General features: G+C 42.9%; 1 protein-coding gene across 4 annotated transcripts; it reads right to left on the bottom strand.

Moving 5' to 3' along the window:
- Positions 1-675: 675 nt before the first annotated feature.
- On the bottom strand, positions 676-4,943 carry LOC148020003 (uncharacterized). 4 transcript variants are annotated; one of them, XM_087700251.1, is made up of 5 exons: positions 4,832-4,943; positions 4,591-4,693; positions 4,209-4,487; positions 2,415-2,815; positions 676-2,285 (listed from the first exon to the last, which is right to left on the bottom strand). In XM_087700251.1, exons 3-5 carry the CDS (start codon positions 4,371-4,373, stop codon positions 1,838-1,840), a joined length of 1,014 nt encoding a protein of 337 aa, XP_087556377.1. In that variant the 5' UTR covers positions 4,374-4,487; positions 4,591-4,693; positions 4,832-4,943; the 3' UTR covers positions 676-1,837. The 4 variants fall into 4 exon arrangements, with proteins under 4 accessions (XP_087556377.1, XP_087556375.1, XP_087556378.1 ...); XM_087700249.1 differs by having other exon boundaries at positions 4,209-4,693; XM_087700252.1 differs by lacking the exon at positions 4,591-4,693 and having other exon boundaries at positions 4,832-4,906.
- Positions 4,944-22,249: the final 17,306 nt, after the last annotated feature.

Below are 22,249 nucleotides of genomic sequence, written 5' to 3'. Positions count from 1 at the left end.
TAAAAGAAATACTCAATAAGTTGAACATAAAATATAAGGACAATGCTTTTGCTTCAAACAATTCCAATGCACACCATGCTAGACACAAAGGCAACAATCAGAGATAGAGCCAACAAAGAACTAAGTGATTGCATGAGAGAACAACCATATAAACACACTCATCATAAGACAATGGCATTAGAATCACTTATTCAACAAGATGTATAACTCTATGGAGAATAGACATTTTGAAACATCAATAAAAAGGAAGGCAAGTAATCAACACTTCCTAAATATTTGCAATATATGACTAAAAATTTTATTGACAAATCTTACAGTGATGTTGTCTGTAGAGGTCCAAGTAAAGGGAGCATTGAAACAAATTCCACTATCACAACCACTTCCTCAAATAAACTTCATCAACTAGCATCCCAAAACAGCATGCATGAGCCACCACCAAAGAGGTAAGCACTTCATGTACAATATGTACACCCAAAAACATAAAAGAAAACCCATTCAAAAGATAAAGAAAGACATTACCAACTTCTGACCCTTCCAAGGACAATTTTAAACTCAAGACAGAAAAAACAAGAAACAATAATGCTTTTGAGTGCACAAATCAAATACCAACCAATTACATTGACAACCACCAAATGAAGCAGTTGTACAAGTCTCAACTATAAAAGTATATTCATATAATGCACCCAAATACAAAAGATCTAATGGAGAAGCCTTAAACGTTTCTAGATAGGCTCCTTCTAGTGTCACACCAAAAGTTCTACACCTTATAAGAGAACATTGTAACATTCAGAAAGATGAACCCGTCTTGGTTGTACTTTTGGAGTGACACCAGTGAGAGCCTTGCAATATTTCAAATAGAAAGCTATAGCAGTTCTGAACAACATATTTCAAGCATACTGGCCAGATCCATTATATTCTCCAAAGGTTCAAAGGGTTCAAAGCTGTAACCATGGGTGGCTCACATGTCATGTAACTAGGCAGAGCTTACTTCACCATGGATACACCAAGACTAATGAATCCACAGGCCTCAAGCCAGTTTTGCAATTGCTGTGTGTGCAGTCCAACAGCAGCACCATGGCCGATACTCATTCAGGTGAGACTCTCTATTTATTTGCCTTATCACTGTTTTCTATTAGGGCAACTTGCTCCCTGAGTGTTGTTAAGGTCATTCATTGACTATGCAATACAACAGACCAAAACTCTTTCTGATTTGATCCAACTTGTTCAATTTGTACTTGGATTGAGAATTTCTTTTGATGCATCACATGTCTGTATAAGCACCTGCAATAGTTAGCTTTCTTGTACTTCCATTGCTGAAGCCATACAGAAAATAATGCCCAAATGTGAGTCCGATTTGTACTGAGACATAATTCCAAATCAACAATACCCAGTGACAAATGACTTTAAAATGTTTCTAAGCTCCACACGAAGCAGTGACAAACAACAAATCATCTTGCCAAAAAAGGAAAAAATCATTTCTTTGGAGTCTGTTTCAAACCAGAGTACATACACATCCTCGAAGGATCCTGTACATGGGATGTGGCAGAGCTTAGCATTTCTCTAAGCCTTAAAACACAATGGCTGTCCTAGAGCTTTTAGCAGTATAGTTAGAAATCTTGCTCATAAGTGAAACCATCTGATTCAACTTAATGCTCAATGACTGCATATACTATTATTCTGAGATCTGGTGTGCTCTCCTATTCACTTGAGCATCTCATGTGGCATGATCACGCATCATAGTCAAGTGTCCACCTAGCATTCATGAATCAGTATGACTCATTCTCATGAAACAGCAGCCTCCACTGAAGAAACAAAATAATGCCACAACATTAAGCAGTCAGGTGGGGCCAGTCTCTAAAATTTTCTTGATGGTCGATTTCTGCTCTGTTGACAACCGACTAGGAAACTTTATCTCAAACTTCACTATCAGATTCCCCTTCTTCCCTTGCTCTTTAGCAATAGGCATGCCTTCTTTTGGAAACACCTTCTCATATCCCGGATAAATGATCTCTGTGCAGGGGAAAGTTAGTGACTTTCCATTTAACAATGGAAGAGAAATGGTGTAGCCACTAAGAGCTTCTGCAAGTGATATTTTCTGAATCACTATCAGGTCATTTCCATCTCTTTTGAACAGTTCATGCGGTTTCTCATCAATCACAAATATTAAATCAGCTGGAATGACACCAGGCTGCTCATTCCCTTTCTCCGGAAAAGTAATTTTGGTGCCCTTTTTCCAACCAGGTTTTATCTTGATTGACAGAACCTCTTCAACAGTTGATGTCTTCCTGGTAAAAGTTTCTCACATTAAAAGCATGTTAAACTGTTGGTTAATAACTATAATGCATGCTTAGTGTTCGGAATGCGGATAATGTGAATTCAGTAAATGTGATTCCATTCCATTTGTTTGTACTCACCCGCCAGCACCCAACACATTTCGAGATATTTTCATTTTCCTCACAGATCCATTGTAGAGCTCTTCCAAAGTACAGGGTAACTTGTTTTCCACAGCTGGCGCTTTCCTAAGACCATTTGAGCTTCCCTCATTGAAATTGAAAACATTGTCAGTACCATATGACCCATCACGAAATGGGGAACGCGTGCTCTTATTCCTGCTGAAGTAAGAAGAACCATTCATGCCTGAAAAAGGACCTGATGCTCCAAAAACTTCCGAGAAAATGTCTTCAGCATTCCTCGGATTAAACCTGAAGGAGCCATTTGAATACCCTCCAGCAGTATCATCAGGAGAAGGCATGTCCTTCAGGCCTTCCTCTCCATAGCGGTCATAGATTGATCTTTTTTGAGTATCACTCAAAACCTGCATTGGATACATGTCCAATAGAGCAAAAGGAGGGTGGAAAAATAATATCCGATGATACAGATTAGATACAGAAATTAACTGATTGCTTGCATCAATATAAGCATCTAAACAATTGCAAAGCCACAACAGTTTCCTATCTTTGTGCATTTTTGTATTGAGCGGCACATCAATACAATGTGCTTGCTCACTTCCAGCTTAAAGATTCATCAGGCTTTTACGCGTTTATTGCACTAAGTTAGGGTAAATAAGTGGCTGAATCTTTGGACTTATGAAGCACACATGAACTTCAAACTATGCTAGGCCAAGCAGTTAATGAAATTCAAGCTTCAACTATCAATCTTGATTTTCAACCCTGACTACTCCACCATATAAATGCGTCACATAGAAAGCCAGACCAGGCAGATAATCCAACAGGGGAGAACAAATGTCAATGAAACATCAGTCATTAAAGGGGAGGCAACTCGAGAACATACACCATCATCTACTTACACTATTAGGCAATCAAAACAATGCATATCTGGCCTTTCCATTCCAGATGGAGTCTCTAAAACTGATGGCAGATAGTCTACTTGAATGGAGGGCAACAGGCCTTTCACAAAAGAAAGGTTCTATGCTTGAAGTAAGAAATGCCCTAACAAAGAAAAGACAGCAAGGTAGAGTGTCCTGTACTGAAATCCACTTGAGGTTCAAATTTTAAATCAAAGAGAGTATCAGGCATCTAATTTTATACTCATCAATGTGAATCACTTTCATAGTCATGAAAAGCACCAACCAAACCTGCAACGTCACCAACAATGCAAAACCATGTTCAACCACTTATTGACAGTGCAAACAGCATCGATGGTTGATGCATGGTGCTTAAATCCTTTGAGAGCAGCACGTTGAAAGGGATGTGCAATGTCACAATCGTTGCCCTCAACATCATTTCTCAGCAAAGGCACCAAACACCTCCCTCTTCTCTTTGACAAACTTCAATAAACCAGAAGCTCAGATGCCAAATCTGCTAAAGGTTGAAGTCATACTGAGACTTATAACATGATGACAGAATCTCATTTGCCTACAAGCTCAAAGAAAATGCATGTTCAGGCTTGCAAGCACTGAGGTCATAGATACATGTTGACAATGCACAAATAATTCGGAGCCAGTCAATATCTACAAAAAGCAGTATCATTAGGGCATCAACAATGCAGTCATTTATAACGATGGACAAGTAGGAGAGATCACAGTTTGAGAGAAAAATGGAAAGCAATATTACGAAGTACAAAACCAACTGCAATAAAGTCATGTGCAGAACATCACTCCTGACAAAAATGGCTTGAAGGCTTATAAGAACAAAGTACTTATGTAGGTAATAATGCCAATATGGAGGAACTTGGACTGGGAGATTTACCTCATAAGCCTCAGAAATTTGCTTGAACTTTGCTTCTGCTTCCTTCTTGTTGTCTGGGTTCTTATCAGGATGCCATTTCATAGCAAGCCTTCGGTAAGCCTTCTTGAGCTCTTCATCAGTCGCGGTCCGGGGCACTTTCAAGACATTGTAGTAATCAACACCCATGCTTTGACTTCAAGAATCAGGCTGCCAAAGGCATGATGGACAAACTCTGTTGATCGACCGTCACGACGATGGACAAATTCTGTCGTCGACCACCGCAGGGGAAGCCAGCCGAGCCTGCAAAAAAATGTAGGTGCAGCTAGAAAAAGACCCCAGTGGTTGCGAGAATGGCACAGCTCTGATGGATGGATGGGGTCTCTAGATCCAAGCTTGAGCTGACCTGAAACCCTAACAGGGGGAACCTGCTCACGCACTGTTTTGAGGGCTCATGGTTGGGCTTGAGGGGGATGAACTTTTAAATGTTGGTCCAATGTGGCCCTTATCTGCATTGGACAGATCAGCCAGGGGAAGAGCTCACACACAACAGGAAGAACAGCAGCAGAACAGGTAGGAATGGTCTGGTATGGTGTTAGTGGGAAATGGGGGTGAGATCTGAAGAAATGGCGTTGTGATCTACGTACCTGAAGTGGAGCCGGGAAGGAGAGTTGAAAAGCAGAACCGAGAGAGAGAGAGAGAGAGAGAGAGAGAGAGAGAGAGAGAGTGTGTGTGTGTGTGTGTGTGTGTGTGTGTGTGTGCGTGTGTAATTCTTAGGTAGTGGAACCAAGGTAATGGCCGGCCAATTAGCATCAGCATTAATTAATATCTATATCTACATTCACATTTATATAGATACACACACACACCCACATAGAGAGAGAACTTGGGCACACATCTTGCTTTGTCGGACTTCATTATGACTAGCTGCCTATGAGTGACAACCCTAATTGGGAGGTTTATGGAATGACCTTTGTTGAACCCCACCTTGGCAAATGTGGGAGCTATGGGCATATAACCTATGAATCGTAGACGAGTCGCCAACAAGGAAAAGGAAGCTAGCGTGGTTGAAAACCTATGGCTATCGAAGGAGGTTGCCTCACATCTACCTACTTGTATAGCTAGGTGTGGTCTATCAGGCTACATTTCCGTACTCCAATGGCATTCTGTCTAAAAGGCACAAAGCCTTAGATCTACATGTGCAACAATTTGCCTCCTAAAATCTACAAAACTCCTCTTTCTATGCCCAAGGTGAGAGAGAGAGAGAGCTTTTCCATTCCCCCGCCCCAAACTGCACCTAGCTAGGTATGAGAGGGAGGTCTTGTGATGTTGAACACTATAGGGAAAATAAAAGGCACAAAGCATTAGATCTACATGTGCAACAATTTGCTTGAAATCTGCAAAACTCCTCTTTCTATGCCCAAGGTGAGAGAGAGAGAGAGAGAGAGAGAGAGAGAGAGAGAGAGAGAGAGAGAGATCTTCCATTCTTCCATTCCCCCCCCCCCCCCCCAAAGCCGCCCCAAACTGCACCTAGCTAGGTATGCAAGGGAGGTCTTGTGATGCTAAACACTGTAGGGAAAAACAAGGAAAAAGAACCTCTTTCCCACATGGGATAGTGCCAAAAAAACTTTTTTGTGTTGTGATCAATTTAATCTCCAAATTCCTCCTATGAGTACTTTAGTTAGTGGCTAAGGATTAGTTTTCACTTCTTGTTGTGATTGCTTTAGTGACTATATTGAATATCAATTTTCTTTATGGCTTTTAATCTTCTCAAACAACTCATAAGGTGGAACCCAATACCTACAATGGTCTCACCTAATTCCAATGCCCTTCCCTATGATCCTAGCAAGTAGAGATACATGGAGATACTTCACACACATTACATGTGTCAATCATCGAATATGAAGCTATGATATATCATTGATCGAATAGCCACAAGGTTCACCATTATTCAAAGCATCAACATGCAAACTACGTATACGTAGATTGGAAGACAATAATCCAAATAGAAACAAGGATTAACTCACATGTGGCTTGCTGGCAGTACCACAATCATGGTAACCATGAAATGTGTTTCATTAGCACTGAAATGTGAAACGTTGGAACTAGCTAAAACATTTCACTGAAGCACAAAATGCCCTAGCGAAATGGCTGATTAAAACATGATTTTTAAATGGAAAAAATGGTTTTTTCTTGCTTTTTTAAGGGTTTTTTAAGACTCTGTTGATAAAATACCATTCTAATTGACTTGTGTACCCAAAAAAATACATCATTTGTTGGCATAAAATGATTTGCATGGTATAAATGCGTAAGTTGGAACTCATTGTTTATAAAGAAGCATATCTCACATGTATTATTCAATCGTTTCACTTGGCGTTTCGCTTGGAACTTGCCCAAAAGGTGAAATGTTTCAGGGCGAAATGCAATATTTCAGTGGTGAAACGTTTTGGGGGTAAAATGTTCCATGGTTACCTTGACCACAGGTTAATCAAAAGTTTGTACATTACAAAACGTTTACGATGGTTGGTAGCACTAGGAATTTTTATTTGTTTTATTATATGGCAATGCTTATGTCATGAGTGCACCATTTGTGATCAAACTTTTCTACTCCTAATCTTCATTCTCTCCCACCTACTGCATCAAATGAAGTTTCAACAAGCTTACATAGTCTTGGTAGATAGAAATTCCTTTTACTTTCTCAAATGAGGAACAATCTACTTGTAAAATATGCATAGATGTCTTGAAGTGGAAAAACTCCTTGATGTGGAAAAAGGTGGAATGCAACAAGTTTGAAATCCATGTATCACTTCATCATAAGTAAATAAGCATCATGTGACCTTCATGTTGGCAATGCCTTTTACCTAAATTGTGTTACACCTAGCTAGCTTTAAAAGGTAAGAAACTAAATTATGGGCAATGTGGGGCACGTAAACCTAATCAACTTTGTGTCACTTTGAAGCCCTTATCATTGAGAGTTGATGCTAATGTAACTTCATCTCCAACATGCATTCCAAAGTTCATGGCATTGGATTAGCATATACTTTCTCTTAAGTGTTTCCTAGTAAAACTTATACATGCACCTTTGAAGCTCTATGCTTTTCATTTCAAAGATCTCTTCTCCACTAAAGGTTTCATAAGAGTACTTTATGAGCACCTTTTAAGCTATTTTATTCATTCTTCTTTACACATCCTTAGCATCCCCACTAGCATTCATTTCAATCATGTATTTAATTGCAATACTCACTAGCATGACCTACTACAAATTACAAAACATGCTTGTTTTCACATTTGTGGTAATGCAAAGCATGTACAATGGTTGTTTGTAAGCACAAGAATAACCCATTAGTAAATGAAATCTAGCAGCTATGAGGCAAAGATGGGATTCTCTTACAATCAATCATAATTTGGTCAAGGTAATCTTGTTCATGCCAAAAAGTTGATTTGAGCTCTAGGGGGCATATCTAAAATGCAAGGGCTTAATTTTATTCCATGAGAGTATAAATTGGATTATCATTGTACTAAAAGTACATGAATAAACTTTGGAAAAGTTGGTGCCTCTTGACAAATTTTCATGTGCTAATATAGTTAGTATGTAAATTTGGTGAATGCCATCTTTGTCAAACCATAGAATACTAGGCAATTTTCTTTTGAAAATGATTCAATAAATATTATATTGAGTTTGCCAAAACCCATTAATTGCCATTGGGCTATAACTTCCCTTGTTTCACCTAAAATTAGGGTCCCTACCTTCACCCATCAAAAATCCTCCCTTCTTAAGTGTGAATTACATGCCATTTGCTTTATCTTGACCTTCATTACTCAAGGCTTCCCTCTTGGAGTGTGAATACCTTTGGCTCTTTTTTCCAATGGGATTTGACTTGTATATGAACCCCCTTCACTAGAGCATCCTTTGATCATGCAAGTTGAAGTTAAAAATTGATTGTGAAATCAACCTAATGTTTATGAAATGATTGACATGTTCTTTTATCACTTTAGAGTAAGCAATCAAGAAAAGTTGTTGTTTTGTGATCTTTAATGAGTTGAAAAGCCCCACATTGTTGTGTATCTTCAACCTAGAGTAAATTTTAAAGTAGTCTAAAAAACCCACATTGGAGTAAATGTTGAAGTAGTCTAACTTGCTTAACAGGTCATTATTTGTGTTCATTTGATCAATTATTGAGGGGACAATGCTAGAAGGTCATGTCTAATGTGAGAAGGCCACATCTACTTAGCACTCTAGAAAATTATCTAACAAACATTGAAACTCAAAAGGGAAGGCCATAGAGCAACCTTTTTTGAATTCACTTGGGTCCTCTTAGTGAGTCTCTTAAGACAATAGCTAAAAAGGTGGAAGCTAAACCTAATCAACAATGTAAACTATCAAAATTCTAGAAAGCATAAACAAACACTTTGGCATTTTGTAGAGGAAGTCCTATTAGCATCTCAAGGCTTTTGGCATTAAGGATGTGAATAAATTTTGGTATTTTTAAATAGTATTATATAAATGTTTTATCTACATTGAGTTTGATGAATCTAAGGCGTTAAAAAACACGTAGGCTTGCCTTTAGTGTGGATAATGAAGTAAAGAAGTTGTCAAATTGCTAAGCATACTTTTCATACTAGAAGAACAGTTGTATGCATGTGTGTGTGTGTGTGTGTGTGTGTGTGTGTGTGTGTGTGTGTGTGTGTGTGTGTGTGTGTGTGTGTGTGTGTGTGTGTGTGTGCGCGTGCGTGCGCACGCACGCGCGTGCGCATGTGCGTGTGCGCATGCACGTGCACGTGCGCGTGCATGTGTGTGTGCATGTGCGATGTGTGCATGTGTGCGTGTGTGGGCGTGCGTGCGTGCGCATGCGTGTGCATGCGGGTGTGTGTGCGTGTGAGTGCGTGCATGCACGCGCACGTGTGTGTGTGTGTGTGTGCGTGCGTGCGTGCACGTGTGTGTGTGTGTGTGTGTGTGTGTGTGTGTGTGTGTGTGTGTGTGTGTGTGTGTGTGTGTGTGTGTGTGTGTGTGTGTGTGTGTGTGTGTGTGTGTGTGTGTGTGTGTGTGTGTGTGTGTGTGTGTGTGTGTGTGTGTGTGTGTGTGTGTGTGTGTGTGTGTGTGTGTGTGTGTGTGTGTGTGTGTGTGTGTGTGTGTGTGTGTGTGTGTGTGTGTGTGTGTGTGTGTGTGTGTGTGTGTGTGTGTGTGAAGCCTTTTGGCTTTTAGTGTGTGTAATGTGAAGCCTTTTGGCTTTTATTTGATTAGTTTGGCTAAAACTTAGTGGCCCCAAAGGCCAACACCCAAGGACAATGGTCATTGTGAAAGCCAATAAACTAGAGCTTGAACCCATGACCATGTGCCACACACAAAACACCCCTACCAATGGTGCTACTACTCACAAGGTTATCATAGCTGTATTTGAGTAGACATCTAGAACTCTTAATGAAGTGATGGTGATACAAGGATTCAATCACAAATATATAGTTGGGTAATTTTACAATTCATTTATATTTGCATGCAAGCTTAAAGCACAAAATTTATTGATGGGTCTCCTCCTCTGTTTTAAGAGTTGATATCTTTTCTTCAACTTCATTATTTGAAAGAACTAGTGTTGTCGATACTACATAATGCTCTGTGGAAAAATGAAATGGTATCTAAATTGGGGAAAGGTAATTGTGGGTGTAGTAGAAGCAGAAAAGAACTAAAGATGAGAACTAGGCAATCTTTCAGGAGCTATATATAACAATGCTTCTCTTACATGCTAAGGCTAGTTACACACTGCCTTGTGCCTAGTTCAAAGAACTAACAAACTAGGCGTAAGTTCATTACACACTAAAACAACCAAACACTTTCAAAAAGATGGTGGTGACCTAGTGGTTAAGCCAATGGGTGTGAGAGAAGTGGAGGGAGCTCAAACACCACTAAATGCACTCGCTTTTTTATTGAGGATATTGTTTGTCGTATACACCTTGGGTGTGGATGATTCATTTGGGCACAAGCTATTGCCCATCTAAATTTGCCTGCAGCTCAAAAATTGTGGGGCTTATATCTTTTTGACACGTGGCATTGCACCCTTATATTTATAAGGTTGGGTGGGGGGTTTGGCTTGGTGTGTAACCAGCCTAAGGCATTCTCTTGGAAAGAACTCCTTTTAGGTGAAGCAAACAAAATCCCTCCTATCCTATGGAGTAAGGAGTATATAATTATGGACAATATAAACCATGAGAAATTCTATAATTTTTTCCAAAGAAGTCTATTAATGGTGTTTTTGGACTAAGAATGGCTTGTTTATGTAGATCTTTTAAAAAGAGGATAAGTTAATCAGGGAGGAGGCTATAAAGGTAATTTGATCTCTCAAAGTCTTCATCTCAAGGAACAAAAAAAGGAACTCTTGTGAGCAAAAAAGTGAAAAGTAGTTGCAATCCTCATGTCTCTAAAGGACCCAGTTTAAAGAAGAAGAATTCCAAAGTCTATCATGTTTTGATACTTTAGCTGCATTATTTTACTACTAGAATCATATTTGCCCAAAGCCACATGTATATACTCAAGCCTATGCATGCAAAAACACATCTTTTTTTAGCACAAGCAAGAGGCCCTAAGAGCCTATAATAGCTATGTAACACTCTTATTTTCTTTTCCTATTTAATACAACTTATTGCATTTTCCAAAAAAAGACAAATCTAATACTTATCATGTGATAGAAAGACACATTTAAGCTAGACATCACAAATAATTTCATAAGAACATTTCCCCTAGATTGAGTTTTTGAAGTTCATTACACATATACAAATGATGTTTCATGTGCATAATTATCTTGTATACTAGTCACTACGCATGTCACATGGCCACACTTTAGTCTTGACACTATTAGCCACGATAAAGGAAAGCCATATAGATATCCCTCCCTCCCTCCCTCCCTCCCTCCCTCCCTCCCTCCCTCCCTCCCTCCCTCCCTCCCTCTCTCTCTCTCTCTCTCTCTCTCTCTCTCTCTCTCTCTCTCTCTCTCTCTCTCTCTCTCTCTCTCTCTCTCTCTCTCTCTCTCATAATTCCTAAACTTACAAAGTGTCAAATTGAATTGATGACTAATATGGGAAAATAACCCCTCCTCTCCCTCCACACACACACACATCAAAGGAGGAGGGGTTGGATTCAACTTGGCAGGCATTCATGTCCACATTATTTTACATGTTAATGATGTTGCCTTGATTTTAGAGACACATGAGGGTCTTTAGAGACACCTAGAGGCCCTTTATGATTTCTCCTAGATACGGGATTGACAATGAACCTCGAGAAAACCAAGGTTCCCATTCTCCACAATAGGAGATTGTCTTTCACTTTGGATGAGTAGATAGTGGAGGTGGTGAGCTCATATGTTTACTTTTTGGGAGTTACTTTTATTACCACATGAGGTTGCTTTTTCATGGTATGAGCAATAGAGGGCCAACTCACTAGAGGATATGTGTGATTGGTATTATTGTAAAGATAATGTCACTAGACACACCTACACAAACCATACACTAGGCAGTGGCTATTTAATACCCTTGTCACTCTAGTTCCTATGTATTGAGCACAAGGATCTAGTCTTGAGGCCTTGCCACATTAGTTTGAACACAAAGAGAGGCCCCTAATTATTTTGTTATCACAGATGGTACACAACAAACCTTCAATGCCTCATGAGATTCTTAGAGTAGATTTTATTGTGCCACACATATAGCTAGAGGCTCTCCTTTAGATCATCACTATTATATGGAGAGTGTTAAGCAAGATACTTGTTGATAGGTTACCATGGAGAGCATTGGCAATTTCTCAACGTATGGCTCATGAGGGGCGTGAGAGCTCATGGTACTTCTAAGGGAGTAGCTATTTGCCAAATATGATATTGGCATGATGAGCCTCCCCCTTCCAATATGAGGCTGACTTAGATTTTGTCCAACTTATACGAATAGAGAGGAACATGACCATCAAGTAGGACCTATGTTAGAGACATGCATACAAGGCTTGGGTAGCACCCCTAACCCTTCTTCCCATGAAGATGTAGTACTACAAAGATATTTTCATAAGCCTCATTGAGGATGGATTTATCATTAGAGCCTTGCACATGGATTGTTACATGCCATAGGCCATGCGAGTTGCCATAGGCCAGCTCAAAGTTTCATCACACCAACTAGAGATAGAGACAGGTCAAGCCTCACAAATCACCAGGGAGGAGAGGATCTGTACACAATTATACAAGGTTCCATGTGCGAGTAGCCTCAATACTTTCCCTCTCTCATGTCCAGTCATTCTCTTTTACATGCACATAGCTCATAGATTTGTAGCACAAACTTCTCTCATGATAGACAAACTTGCATGTGAATCATCATGATTTGTGGGTCTTTTGTGCATACATGAATATAAATTAAAAAACCATAAATGTGACTCTAGGAGATATTACAAGGTGCAAAGGAGTGAGATGAGCTCTTCTCGTTTTTAAAATGAAAGCACTTTGCAGTAGGATGGAATAAAATCTAGTTGTTTAAAAGGAATATCTCGGGGATTTCCAGTGCTTGATGTTTTCTAATACTTTTCAATGAAATGAATATCATGATTTTGGCATCCTTTTTACTTTCAATTAGTCTTGATCCTTTCTCAAGGTCAATGTTAGCCTTCCTTTGACCATGCTTTTACTACTTTGGCAAACCCTTTGAATTCTTAGACCTTTGAATTTTAAAATCATCATTATGCAACATTCTTCCCTTCTTCTTCCATTATGCTTAACACTAGCTATGTCAATTTGCACCACATTTAGGTGGTATGTATGAGGGCACAAAATGTCCCCACATATTGCCTTGGGTTACCCATGCATTCAATGTGCTTCCTATCAACACATATGTGCCTATATATTTGTTCTTTTCTCAATGAAAGTGGAGAGAAAAGTACAATGACTAACACATCACAAGATTCAAGGTCTTGATTTGCAAGCTCTAGGATAGTTTCATGTGCATGTGTGATGATGAGCTATGGATGGCTTGTTATTGAGGGCTCATTTAGGAAAAGGAAACTCACTTTGGTTTAGTATGTTTTTATGCAACAATGGTGTTTAGACCATTGTGTCTAATTAATTGATTATTGAGATGTGTTCCTTATAAAATATATGATTACTATTTGATTGACATTTATCTATTGATGCTTCGTTGGCATGAACATAGTTCTATGGTGTGAACTTAACTTTTCCTGATTCTACGTCATTGCATCGTGTTTCAAACATGGCTTTTTGATGCAAAATTGTATTTACCATAACTATAATGAGTCGCAAGTCACCCATTGTGTAGTTATTATTGAATTACTATTTGTATGTGTGCAATCTAAAAGAGGAGTTTGCAACTTTGAACCTTGATCACCTTAAAGCACTAAGGCATCATAAGAACTTGCCAACCACAAATGCCACATATATGATATACACACATGTAGAATTTTTTTCTATGAAATCCACATATACACATATGTGCACAAATGCACGTGTGTGTGTGTGTGTGTGTGTGCACGTTGTGTGTGTGTGTGTGTGTGTGATATATGGAATAGACTATTGATAATGCATGAGTGATGTTGTGGACATTTTGTAGGGTTAGATGGTCGCCCAGGATAGGCCATGGAAGAAGTCTCACGTATTGGAAAGATACAAGGTTGGAATAGAGTAGATGTGTTCAAAAAATGAGGCTGGATTAGAGCTAAGGTGCCAAAACAGTGTAGCTATGAGACAAATGCATGCAAAAGGGTATGAAAAAATATATATTGAATCTCTTATATTGAGGTAAATATATTTTTTAAAAGGTGACTACAAACAATCCCAACTTTCAAAAGTCACATTTAGTGTTTTTAAAACAAAAGAAAGGACCTAAATATTCCTTTGGGCCTTGATCCTCTTTTGGAATTAGACCTACATATATCTGCATTATAGTTGTAGTTTTCCTAAATATATCATTAATTCACTTTGACACTTTATGAGTTTAGGAATTGAAGTATGAGAGAGAGAGAGAGAGAGAGAGAGAGAGAGAGAGAGAGAGAGAGAGAGAGAGAGAGAGAGAGAGAGAGAGAGAGAGAGAGAGAGAGAGAGTGTGTGTGTGTGTGTGTGTGGGAGCTTTCGCTCAACCGCCAAGACCCACGGACCGCTTATTGCTTCAAGTGTTTCAAGTGAGCTCTAATGGCTATCTCTCACCTAGCCGACGCGGCGTCGATCCTACGAGTGTAGTGAGCTTACCTTGATGCCAATGTGAGTAGCCTCCTCTCTTGCACACCTTGGTAGCTCCACGATTCTCGATGCTAGCTCAAGCATCCTCCATCTCCAAGCTCCATCCTCCATAGCCATGCGCGCAAGAGAAGAGAAGAGAAGAGGAGATGGTGAAGAGCTTCACCCTCTTGATCCCTCACTCCCACACACTCACTCCCTCACACTCTCACACTCCCTCTCTCAAGAGCACACACAAGCAAGAAGGAGAGAAGAAGAGAAGAAGAAGAGAGCTCTTGTTAGCCACACACCAAAGAATGAGTTTCCATTCACTTTTTGAACTTTATATACAAACCCTAAAATCCCATGGGCACCCATCCCCTTTTTTACATGACCGGCCATTGTGGCAAGGTCCTTTTCCATTTCCCTCTTCTATCCTTATGCCTCTAGCCTATGCCCGTCTAATATTTTACAATTGGCACAGGAGGGAGCCTGGCGCTCTTTTACAAGAGTTTTTCAAGTTGTTTGAGGCGCTTTTCATTTAAAATTGCACCTTTGGTCTCGGCTTAGCTTTTAGATGTCGCCTGCGTGTCTTTTCTCTTCTTCCATGCTTTTTTCGCTTTTTTCTTCATTTTCTGCCATTTCGACTTGGGGTTAACATTACCCCCCTCCGAGACGAGTGCGAGTCCCATGGCACTTCTGTGTTGTTGTAGGGTGGTAGGCACTTGGGCAATGATGGTGTAAAGGGGAGGGCCACATGTAGATTCAGGTGCACGTGGAAGTAGCGAGTGGTTGATAAGGGCCTCCGAAGTCGGTGGTTTGCCGCTTGTGTGATGCCTGAAAGAAGAAGGTGCGGTGCTCTTCCTAAGGGGAGTGTCTACCTTACTGTTGTAGTGCAGTGTGCTCGTGCTAGTGGAATGGGGAGGTGGGTCTAACCGCAGGCAAGCTGGGTGATGTCCCACACTTGAGGACCCCATTTGTGTTAAGGGAGGTGCGGTGCAAGTGGCTTAGGGTGACAGGTCTAACCATAGGCGAGTGTTAGCTCCCTAGGTATGTCCTGCCCTTGAGGTGCCCTAAGGGTGAAGTGGGGGAGCAAAAGGGGCTAGGGGGTTAGGAGCGAAGCCGACCGACCGAAGCCACCGGGCACACCTAACTTGAGAACCCCTAGGTGCAGTGATAGTGCTTATGTGGTGATTGAGTGCTTCTACAAGTGAGTGCTTGTGTTGTCATGCTTTCTACTTTGCCTTTCTTTCTTAGCTTTTCTCTTTTTGTACGTTCTTTGCTTTTCTTTTCTTCTCTTTTTTTTAAAAGTTGTTAATAAGGGAAGAAGTTACAGAGGAGGATATGGCTATTGTTGCTCACTCTGATCATGTTGGGAAGGAGGGGTTTGCAGGATCTATTAAGGAAGGGTCGACTTTGCAGATACCTACGTAGATCGAGGCGGGTTTGGAGTGTGATGGCGGAGAGGAAGGGATGACTACAAGTCGAGAATCGGCTGTCGCTCATATCCTCTAAAAGGGCTAGGCAAAACGAGGGTAGGAGCGTGGCTCGCATCATGAGACGGGCCATGGCACAGCTATCAATCATGTTAGGATCGAAGAAGAGAGGGGATAAGTTGTGCTCTTGCGGATTGGGATCTATCCTAAGGAGAATTCTAAGTAGGCGAAGGTAATTACAAGTGGTGATAAATGCTGGGTCAGGGCAAGAGGAGAATGTGTCTAGGAAGTGTACAATGGCATTACATAGATCGCTAGGGGTGAAGGTAAGAGCATCCTTGTAATTTGTACAATTAGGGTTGTAGATGATTGGGAAATCATACCTTCCATGGGCACTTGGGTCAAAATCAACTCCAATCCTCCGAGGGTACGGCATGTGAGTGGGATCATTATGCTCGGAGGGGAGTGCGTTGCAAAAGGTCATTCAAGTTTCCATATTCATCAAACATAGCCTTCTCCTCCATAGAGGCTGGCTTTCAAATCCTGGAACAAATCTTGGCGGTCTGAATACCTTGTTCTGCCAGTATTCGCTGTCTACATTGCTCCATGCAGTCGAATGCTGCTCTCTTTCCAGCAACCACCTGTCTCTTAGCCTTCCAGTGACACCTATGACTTCGTCCACCACTTTAATGGGTAAAACTCTTCTTAAGTTCGTGGGAAAGCTGAAAGCGAAGTCATAGGGTTGTCTATTCAGCTCCTGCTGCTCCAAGGCAGTGATGTCTGCTTGGAAGCGCACATGGCGCTCTTCTAGGGTGGGCGGAATTGGCACTGTGGCCACTATCACTGGCCGAGCCCTCTGTCTAGCCCTGACCTCTTCAATAAGCTTCCTCTGCCTTTCTTCTTGAGCGGCTGCTCTCTCTGCGGATGGGTCAGTGGCGGCTGGTCTTCTGGTGGTGGCGAAGGGGGTGGATGGACCAACTCCTCCTCTTGAGGCCCCATTTTGAAATTGAAGTTGGCCTCATCCCCCTCTTGTCGTTGCTCTTGCTGCACTGCCTCTGCTGTGAAGCCCAATGAGTATATCTCCTAGGGAGATAGCCATGCCTCTAGTAGTGAATTACGTTGTTCTTCCAGGCTTGGGCTGGCTCTTGTCATTCGAGCCGACAGCTGTAGTCCTGCTTTTAGTGCTCTGCGTGCCATGCCTAGTTTCTTGCAGGCTTTTTTCACGGTCTCGTTGTCTTCTGGCACTGTTACGTCCAACAGGGTGGTCATGAAAGCACGTTGTTGAGCATTGAAGCTCATGAAGACAGCACATGCCCTGTTTTCCGCCATCAGTTTATCTTTCTCCAGTTGTCCTAGGCATTGGGCGAGAGTCTTCACCCGCCTTTCATTGTGAGCGGCCCACTCCTCGGCCCTCTTTCTCATATCCTCCAGACTCTCGCCTTGCCTTTGAGCCAGCACTGTCAGTCTCGCTGCTCTTGGTCTTGCATGTCCTTCTTCAGCTGTACCTATTTCTCTTGCTCCACACTCAGCTCCTGTTTTAACTTTTCTATCTCTTGCTCATACCTACGAGCTCTCTCTTCTCGTACCACTTCCAGGTCATTCGCAGCCTTCTGGATCTTCTTACCCTGGGCCTGCAGATCCTCGCAAAATCCTACAAGTTCATCATTTCATTGTCTTAAAGATGCCATGACCTCGGCGTCTTCACTGGCCTTGGTCTCATACTCGGCTTCCGCATCCTCCTTTTCTTGGAGCTTCCCTTTCAGCTCCTGTAGTTCTCTATGAGCTGCGGCTAGCTGCCTCATTTTTTCCAGCTGGAAGGCAGCTCTAGCCTCTTTCTCAGCTTCTAGCTCAGCAGAGCCGCTGCTTTCTTCTCTTCCTTTGCCTTTTCCAGCTGAGCTAGCAACTGCTTCATGTATTCATCATATTCTTGTGCTGTCATGCCTGTTATGGGGACGGAGGTGGTGGAAGTTTCTGTTTTTTGTCTCTTTGGGTCCCTCTGTGACTCTGCATCAGCAAGCTATAGGTCTCTTAGTTCCGGGTGCAGAGGGCATGACCTCTCCTCCTCCTTGGCCCTACTTGTCAACCAAAAACTGCACCCACTCCAAGACATTACTGAGATCGACCTTGGGAGTGGAGCCTTGGGTGGCAGTGGTAGTGGGCGTTGTTGTGATGAGAGTGGCTGGTGTGGTAGGTACAAAGAGAGGGGGAATTGGCGCCAGTTCTTTGCCTTTTCCTTCTGCTGGGGGCGAGGGTGTGATTTTCGACACACTGGTACTGGAACCAGGTGCTTCTGTTCTGCGTGGGCTCTTTGCGCCCTCCTCATCTCTTTTGTGCTGCTCCTCAATGGAGCGACGGGTGGCCAGCACTATTTCTTCCTCTTCCTTTCTTCTCAACTCCTCTTCAGTCTTCTTCCTCTCCTCCTCTGCCTTCTTTGATTCCATCTCAGCTAATCTTGCCTCCTCTTGCTCATTCTTTTTTCTCTCCTCCTCATCCCTAAGCGACTCCCTCCGAGCCCTCTCCAGATCTTCTTTTTCTTTTTTCTTGCGCTCTTCTTCCCTCTTTCCATGCAGGGCTTTCGTTCTTTGTTCTGTGTGCCTCTATGGGATGCCCTGGGACTCTCCCTCTTCATCTTTGTCAGTCTCTGTTTCATCTGAAGACCTGTGCTGTTCTTCTGTGTGAGATGGGGGTTGTGACGGTGACTCGTCATTCCTTCTTCGTCTCCCTTCTTATCTTCTTCTTCCCATCCTTGCCCTAGTGCTTCTCAGATTATGGCAGTAAGGACGCCTCCAAACCCTATGGTTGAGGCCTTGGAGGACGATGCCTTACGTTTTGATCTGGACGATGGGGATTCTCCTCCAGCAGCTCTTCCTCTCGTTGCTAGAGCCTTAGCTGAAGCCTCTATGGTTCTCCTCACAAACCCGTTCAGGTTTACCTCGTCCAGTGATTGTGCCACAATGCTGTCGAGCAGAGGCACATTGATCCAGCTCATTATGGTGTTGTACCTATGGCTCGAGAACAAAGTGTGCACCATTTTTGCTTGCAGCTGGATATCTGGGTTTGGGATGTTTGCCAAGCTAATCCCATTGTTGGTATGGACCTTCACCTTGTCCATTCCCAACATGGCGTAGATGTCCCTCTTCGACTTTCTTTCCACTTTACTTGGCAGCCCCAGTGCCCTTTCCACCAATTTCGGGGTCAGCTCAATCTGTACTTGCTGGGTGGCTTCATTCTTGCGCACTGTGATGGTGCCTCTATTTCTGTTAAAGGTGCGCAAAAAGTCGGCGCACTGGGTGTAGTCCACCCTCTGGCCCACTGCTTCTAGGTATTTCTGCAGATGGCACTGGTCTATAATCTAGCGCACTGCCAGCTCTTCGATGGCCACATCTTCAAGGTTAAAGATGTGACGGAACTTCAACTGGCTAAAGGCTCTAGTCTCCACCGTGAGCCCGTACTTCACTTGCTCCTCCTCCGAGAAGGGGAGCTTGCCAGCCTTGTCCTGGCTTGCCATGATAGATGCCTGCAAGTTCAGCCATTTTCACTATTAGTGCTTTTTGACAAGTAACTTGCTGAAAGAAGAAAAGCGTAGCAGATTTTATTGATCTGGAATATTTTGAGTATAGCCTTAACTTTTCTTTTTAGACTTTTACCATTACATTTTACCATTGCATTTCAACTTTTATTGACATTTCATACTTGGTTCACTTTTTAAATTCTACCTTACCCCCTCCCCCTTTGGAACGAGAAGAATCCGTCCCAGGATTGGAGGTTGAGAGCACAAGGGCATTCAGCATACAGAGCGTCGGTCTATTTGCGCAGGAGCCAAGCATAGAAGTTGGGGTTGTACTCTAGCTGAGCTTCACGGTCTAATTCGAATGGACGGATACCCATGTGCGTGATGTATGTCAGAACATCAGTCAGGAGATCGCCAGAATTGACGCGACTAGCAATGTGAAGTTCTTCCTCTATTAAGAGGCGGTCAAGGTAGGGATGCCCCTTGATGTGCTCTTCCATGGGTCGGCCACGAAGAGTGGTTAATACTCGATACGAGGTTGGCGCGATCTAAGTGGGATCATACTCTATTGTTTTGATTGCGTGGTGCTACTCAGCGTTGGTCATTATGCGGCACCCCTTAACTTCCCATTGCAACCTAAGAGTGTACCAATGCTTCAAAAACGTGGAGTCAGTATCAACGAGCTTGGATAACTCTGTGATTTCCTGATCAGTGATAGTAGAAGTGGTTCGCTGATCGTAGGATGTGATGAGACGTTGTTTAATGGCTTGCTCTTTGGAGATCTCACTGTTGAGCAACTCAGTAGCAGCGGAGCGAGAAGCTTTTGCAAATGCGAATTCAAAGGTCTCCCAAGAGCAAGGCATATTGCACACTTCCATTGCAAAGGGTTCTTCTAATAGACCTAAGTCCAAGCGGTCATAGCTGAGGGCTAGCGACACAAAGGTGGCATCGAGTCGTTTAATGCATTCCACCACGTCATCCCCGGTATCCTCAGCAAGGTCAATGGCTAGCGCTAGAAAGGATTTTCGTTCATAGGAGGGCGTTAGGCCGACGGGTGGTCGAGGTTTGCTAGAACTAGAGGCCTTGACAATAAAGAGTTGCGGTTGGGAGTTTCCTTGAGCCTGCAGTTGGGCTGTTTGAAATATGGGTGGATTAGGGTCAGCCACAACAGATGGACTACTGCATTCAGGTTTGCTTTCGGGAGTTGGATTGACTTGGTCGGATGATGCCTCCTGTGACGGTGGCTGTTGCTTGGGCCGATAGGCCTGTGCGAATCTCTTGGGCCAAAGCGTAGATGAGTCGGATGGTTGGGGCTCTGCAGAGCACTGCGGCTTATGATTTTGAGGTGTTATGGGACATGGGCTGATCAAGCTTGAGGGTGGCGTATGAATAGTGTCCCTGGCCGTGGGGGCCTTAGGGATCCACAGCCAGGTATTTTCCTCGTGGTAGCCTTGCGCATGCAAGAGGGCTTTAGGGACCCATCTTTGCTTGATCACGTGGCACTTCCTGTGATTGCGTCTTGGCCTCCTAGGTTTAGAGTTCTGGGTCTTATAAGGATAGGAGCGTCAACTCCTAGGCAGTTGTTGTGGCTGTTTAGGCACCCATTGAAGGCGAGGCTGTTGGGCCTTAGCTTTGGTTGCTGTGGGTTGCGGTTTATGGAAGTCAGGGAGTGGCGGCCGCGCACTACCCCCCTCCTTAGTCTTGCCTACGAATGTTTCTACCGGTGGCTTTGCGGACGGTGATGGTGTCGTGCAGCCCTTGCTGAAAGCTGTGACAATGCGCACGTTGCCTATTGCTAGGTGGATGCACTGCGACTCATAATCAACATTGTAGTGAGTCTGCTTTTTGAAGGTTCGCCCCAGCAGCGACTCTGTGCCTGCGTCTGTAGCACTTGGCAATACGTAAAAAAGCATTGGAATAGTCTCAGAGTCGATAGAAACGGCCACTCTGCACTTGCCGAGAAGTGCGTATGAGTGGGCCCCATATGGGTTTAATTTGGCAATTGTGGGTTGAAGTAGTGGTTTGCCAAGTTGGATCCAATGACTATGGGTTAAGACATTGAAGTCTGCTCCCTCGTTGATCAAGGCGTTGAAAGCGCATGTTTGCTTGGCAGTGACCGTGATACGGAGGTAAGCGGGTTCTACGGCTTCCTCATCCTCTTCGTTGATGTCAGTGATTGTAGCTACTCATACTTTGACCAATGGTTCTAACAATGGTGGCTCATGCAAAGGATGCGTGGGAGGGTAGTACTTCTTGACACGACTGCCATTGAAGAAGCCTATTCCCTCACCATCTAGTGTCTCAAGCTCGACATTGCCAGTTTGGCTGATTGCATGAACCTTGAAGGGTCCGAGACCTCTAAATTTCATTTTTTGCTTATGCCCCTTAACTGAGTAAAGGAGCACTAAGTGACCCTGTTCGAACTCGCGCTGCTTGACATGCTTGTCGAACCAACTCTTGCATCGGGCTTTCTCACAGATAAGCGCGTGGGTGGCTAGAAGACGAGTCTCTAATAGGCGTTCAAGCTCAACCAGGCGTTGCGTCCATGCCTCCTTCCCTTCCCATTGTTCTTTAAGCGCTATTCTCAGGCTAGGAACAAAGAAGTCTAAGGGTAGGATTGCTTCTGTTCCATAGGTCAGCCTCCGTTTTATAAGCTGTATGGTAAGCCCACAAATCTGCCATGAGCTTGTTGTCCCAGTCGCTGTGTGAGGCTGAGACTACTTTGGTCAGGACATTGACAAGAATCTTATTCGTGGATTTTGCCTGACCATTCGCCTGAGGGTAGTATGGCGATGATTTGTGATGGATAATGAGGAAGGTGGACAGGAGATGCGCTATCACTTCGTTGATGAAGTGTGTGCCCTGGTCACTGACCAGTTCGATGGGGCAACCGAATCGTGCAATCATTTGCTCCCATAAGAACTTGGCAGTCATCCT

The sequence above is a fragment of the Lygodium microphyllum genome, chromosome 19 (assembly GCF_053477565.2).
Source record: "Lygodium microphyllum isolate KBCC chromosome 19, Lygodium_microphyllum_v1.1.10, whole genome shotgun sequence".
In the NCBI taxonomy this organism is placed as follows: domain Eukaryota; kingdom Viridiplantae; phylum Streptophyta; class Polypodiopsida; order Schizaeales; family Lygodiaceae; genus Lygodium; species Lygodium microphyllum.
The sequence above is the reverse complement of the archived record's forward strand: the minus strand, read 5'-3'. Positions and strand labels throughout refer to the sequence as shown.

Coding starts and splice junctions, on each gene's coding strand:
- LOC148020003 (XM_087700249.1), bottom strand. CDS start 4,373: ATGGGTGTTGATTACTACAATGTCTTGAAAGTGCCCCGGACCGCGACT. Junction 2,816..4,208: donor AAATTTCTGAGGCTTATGAG/GTAAATCTCCCA, acceptor TATCCAATGCAG/GTTTTGAGTGATACTCAAAA. Junction 2,286..2,414: donor AATGTGTTGGGTGCTGGCGG/GTGAGTACAAAC, acceptor AACTTTTACCAG/GAAGACATCAACTGTTGAAG.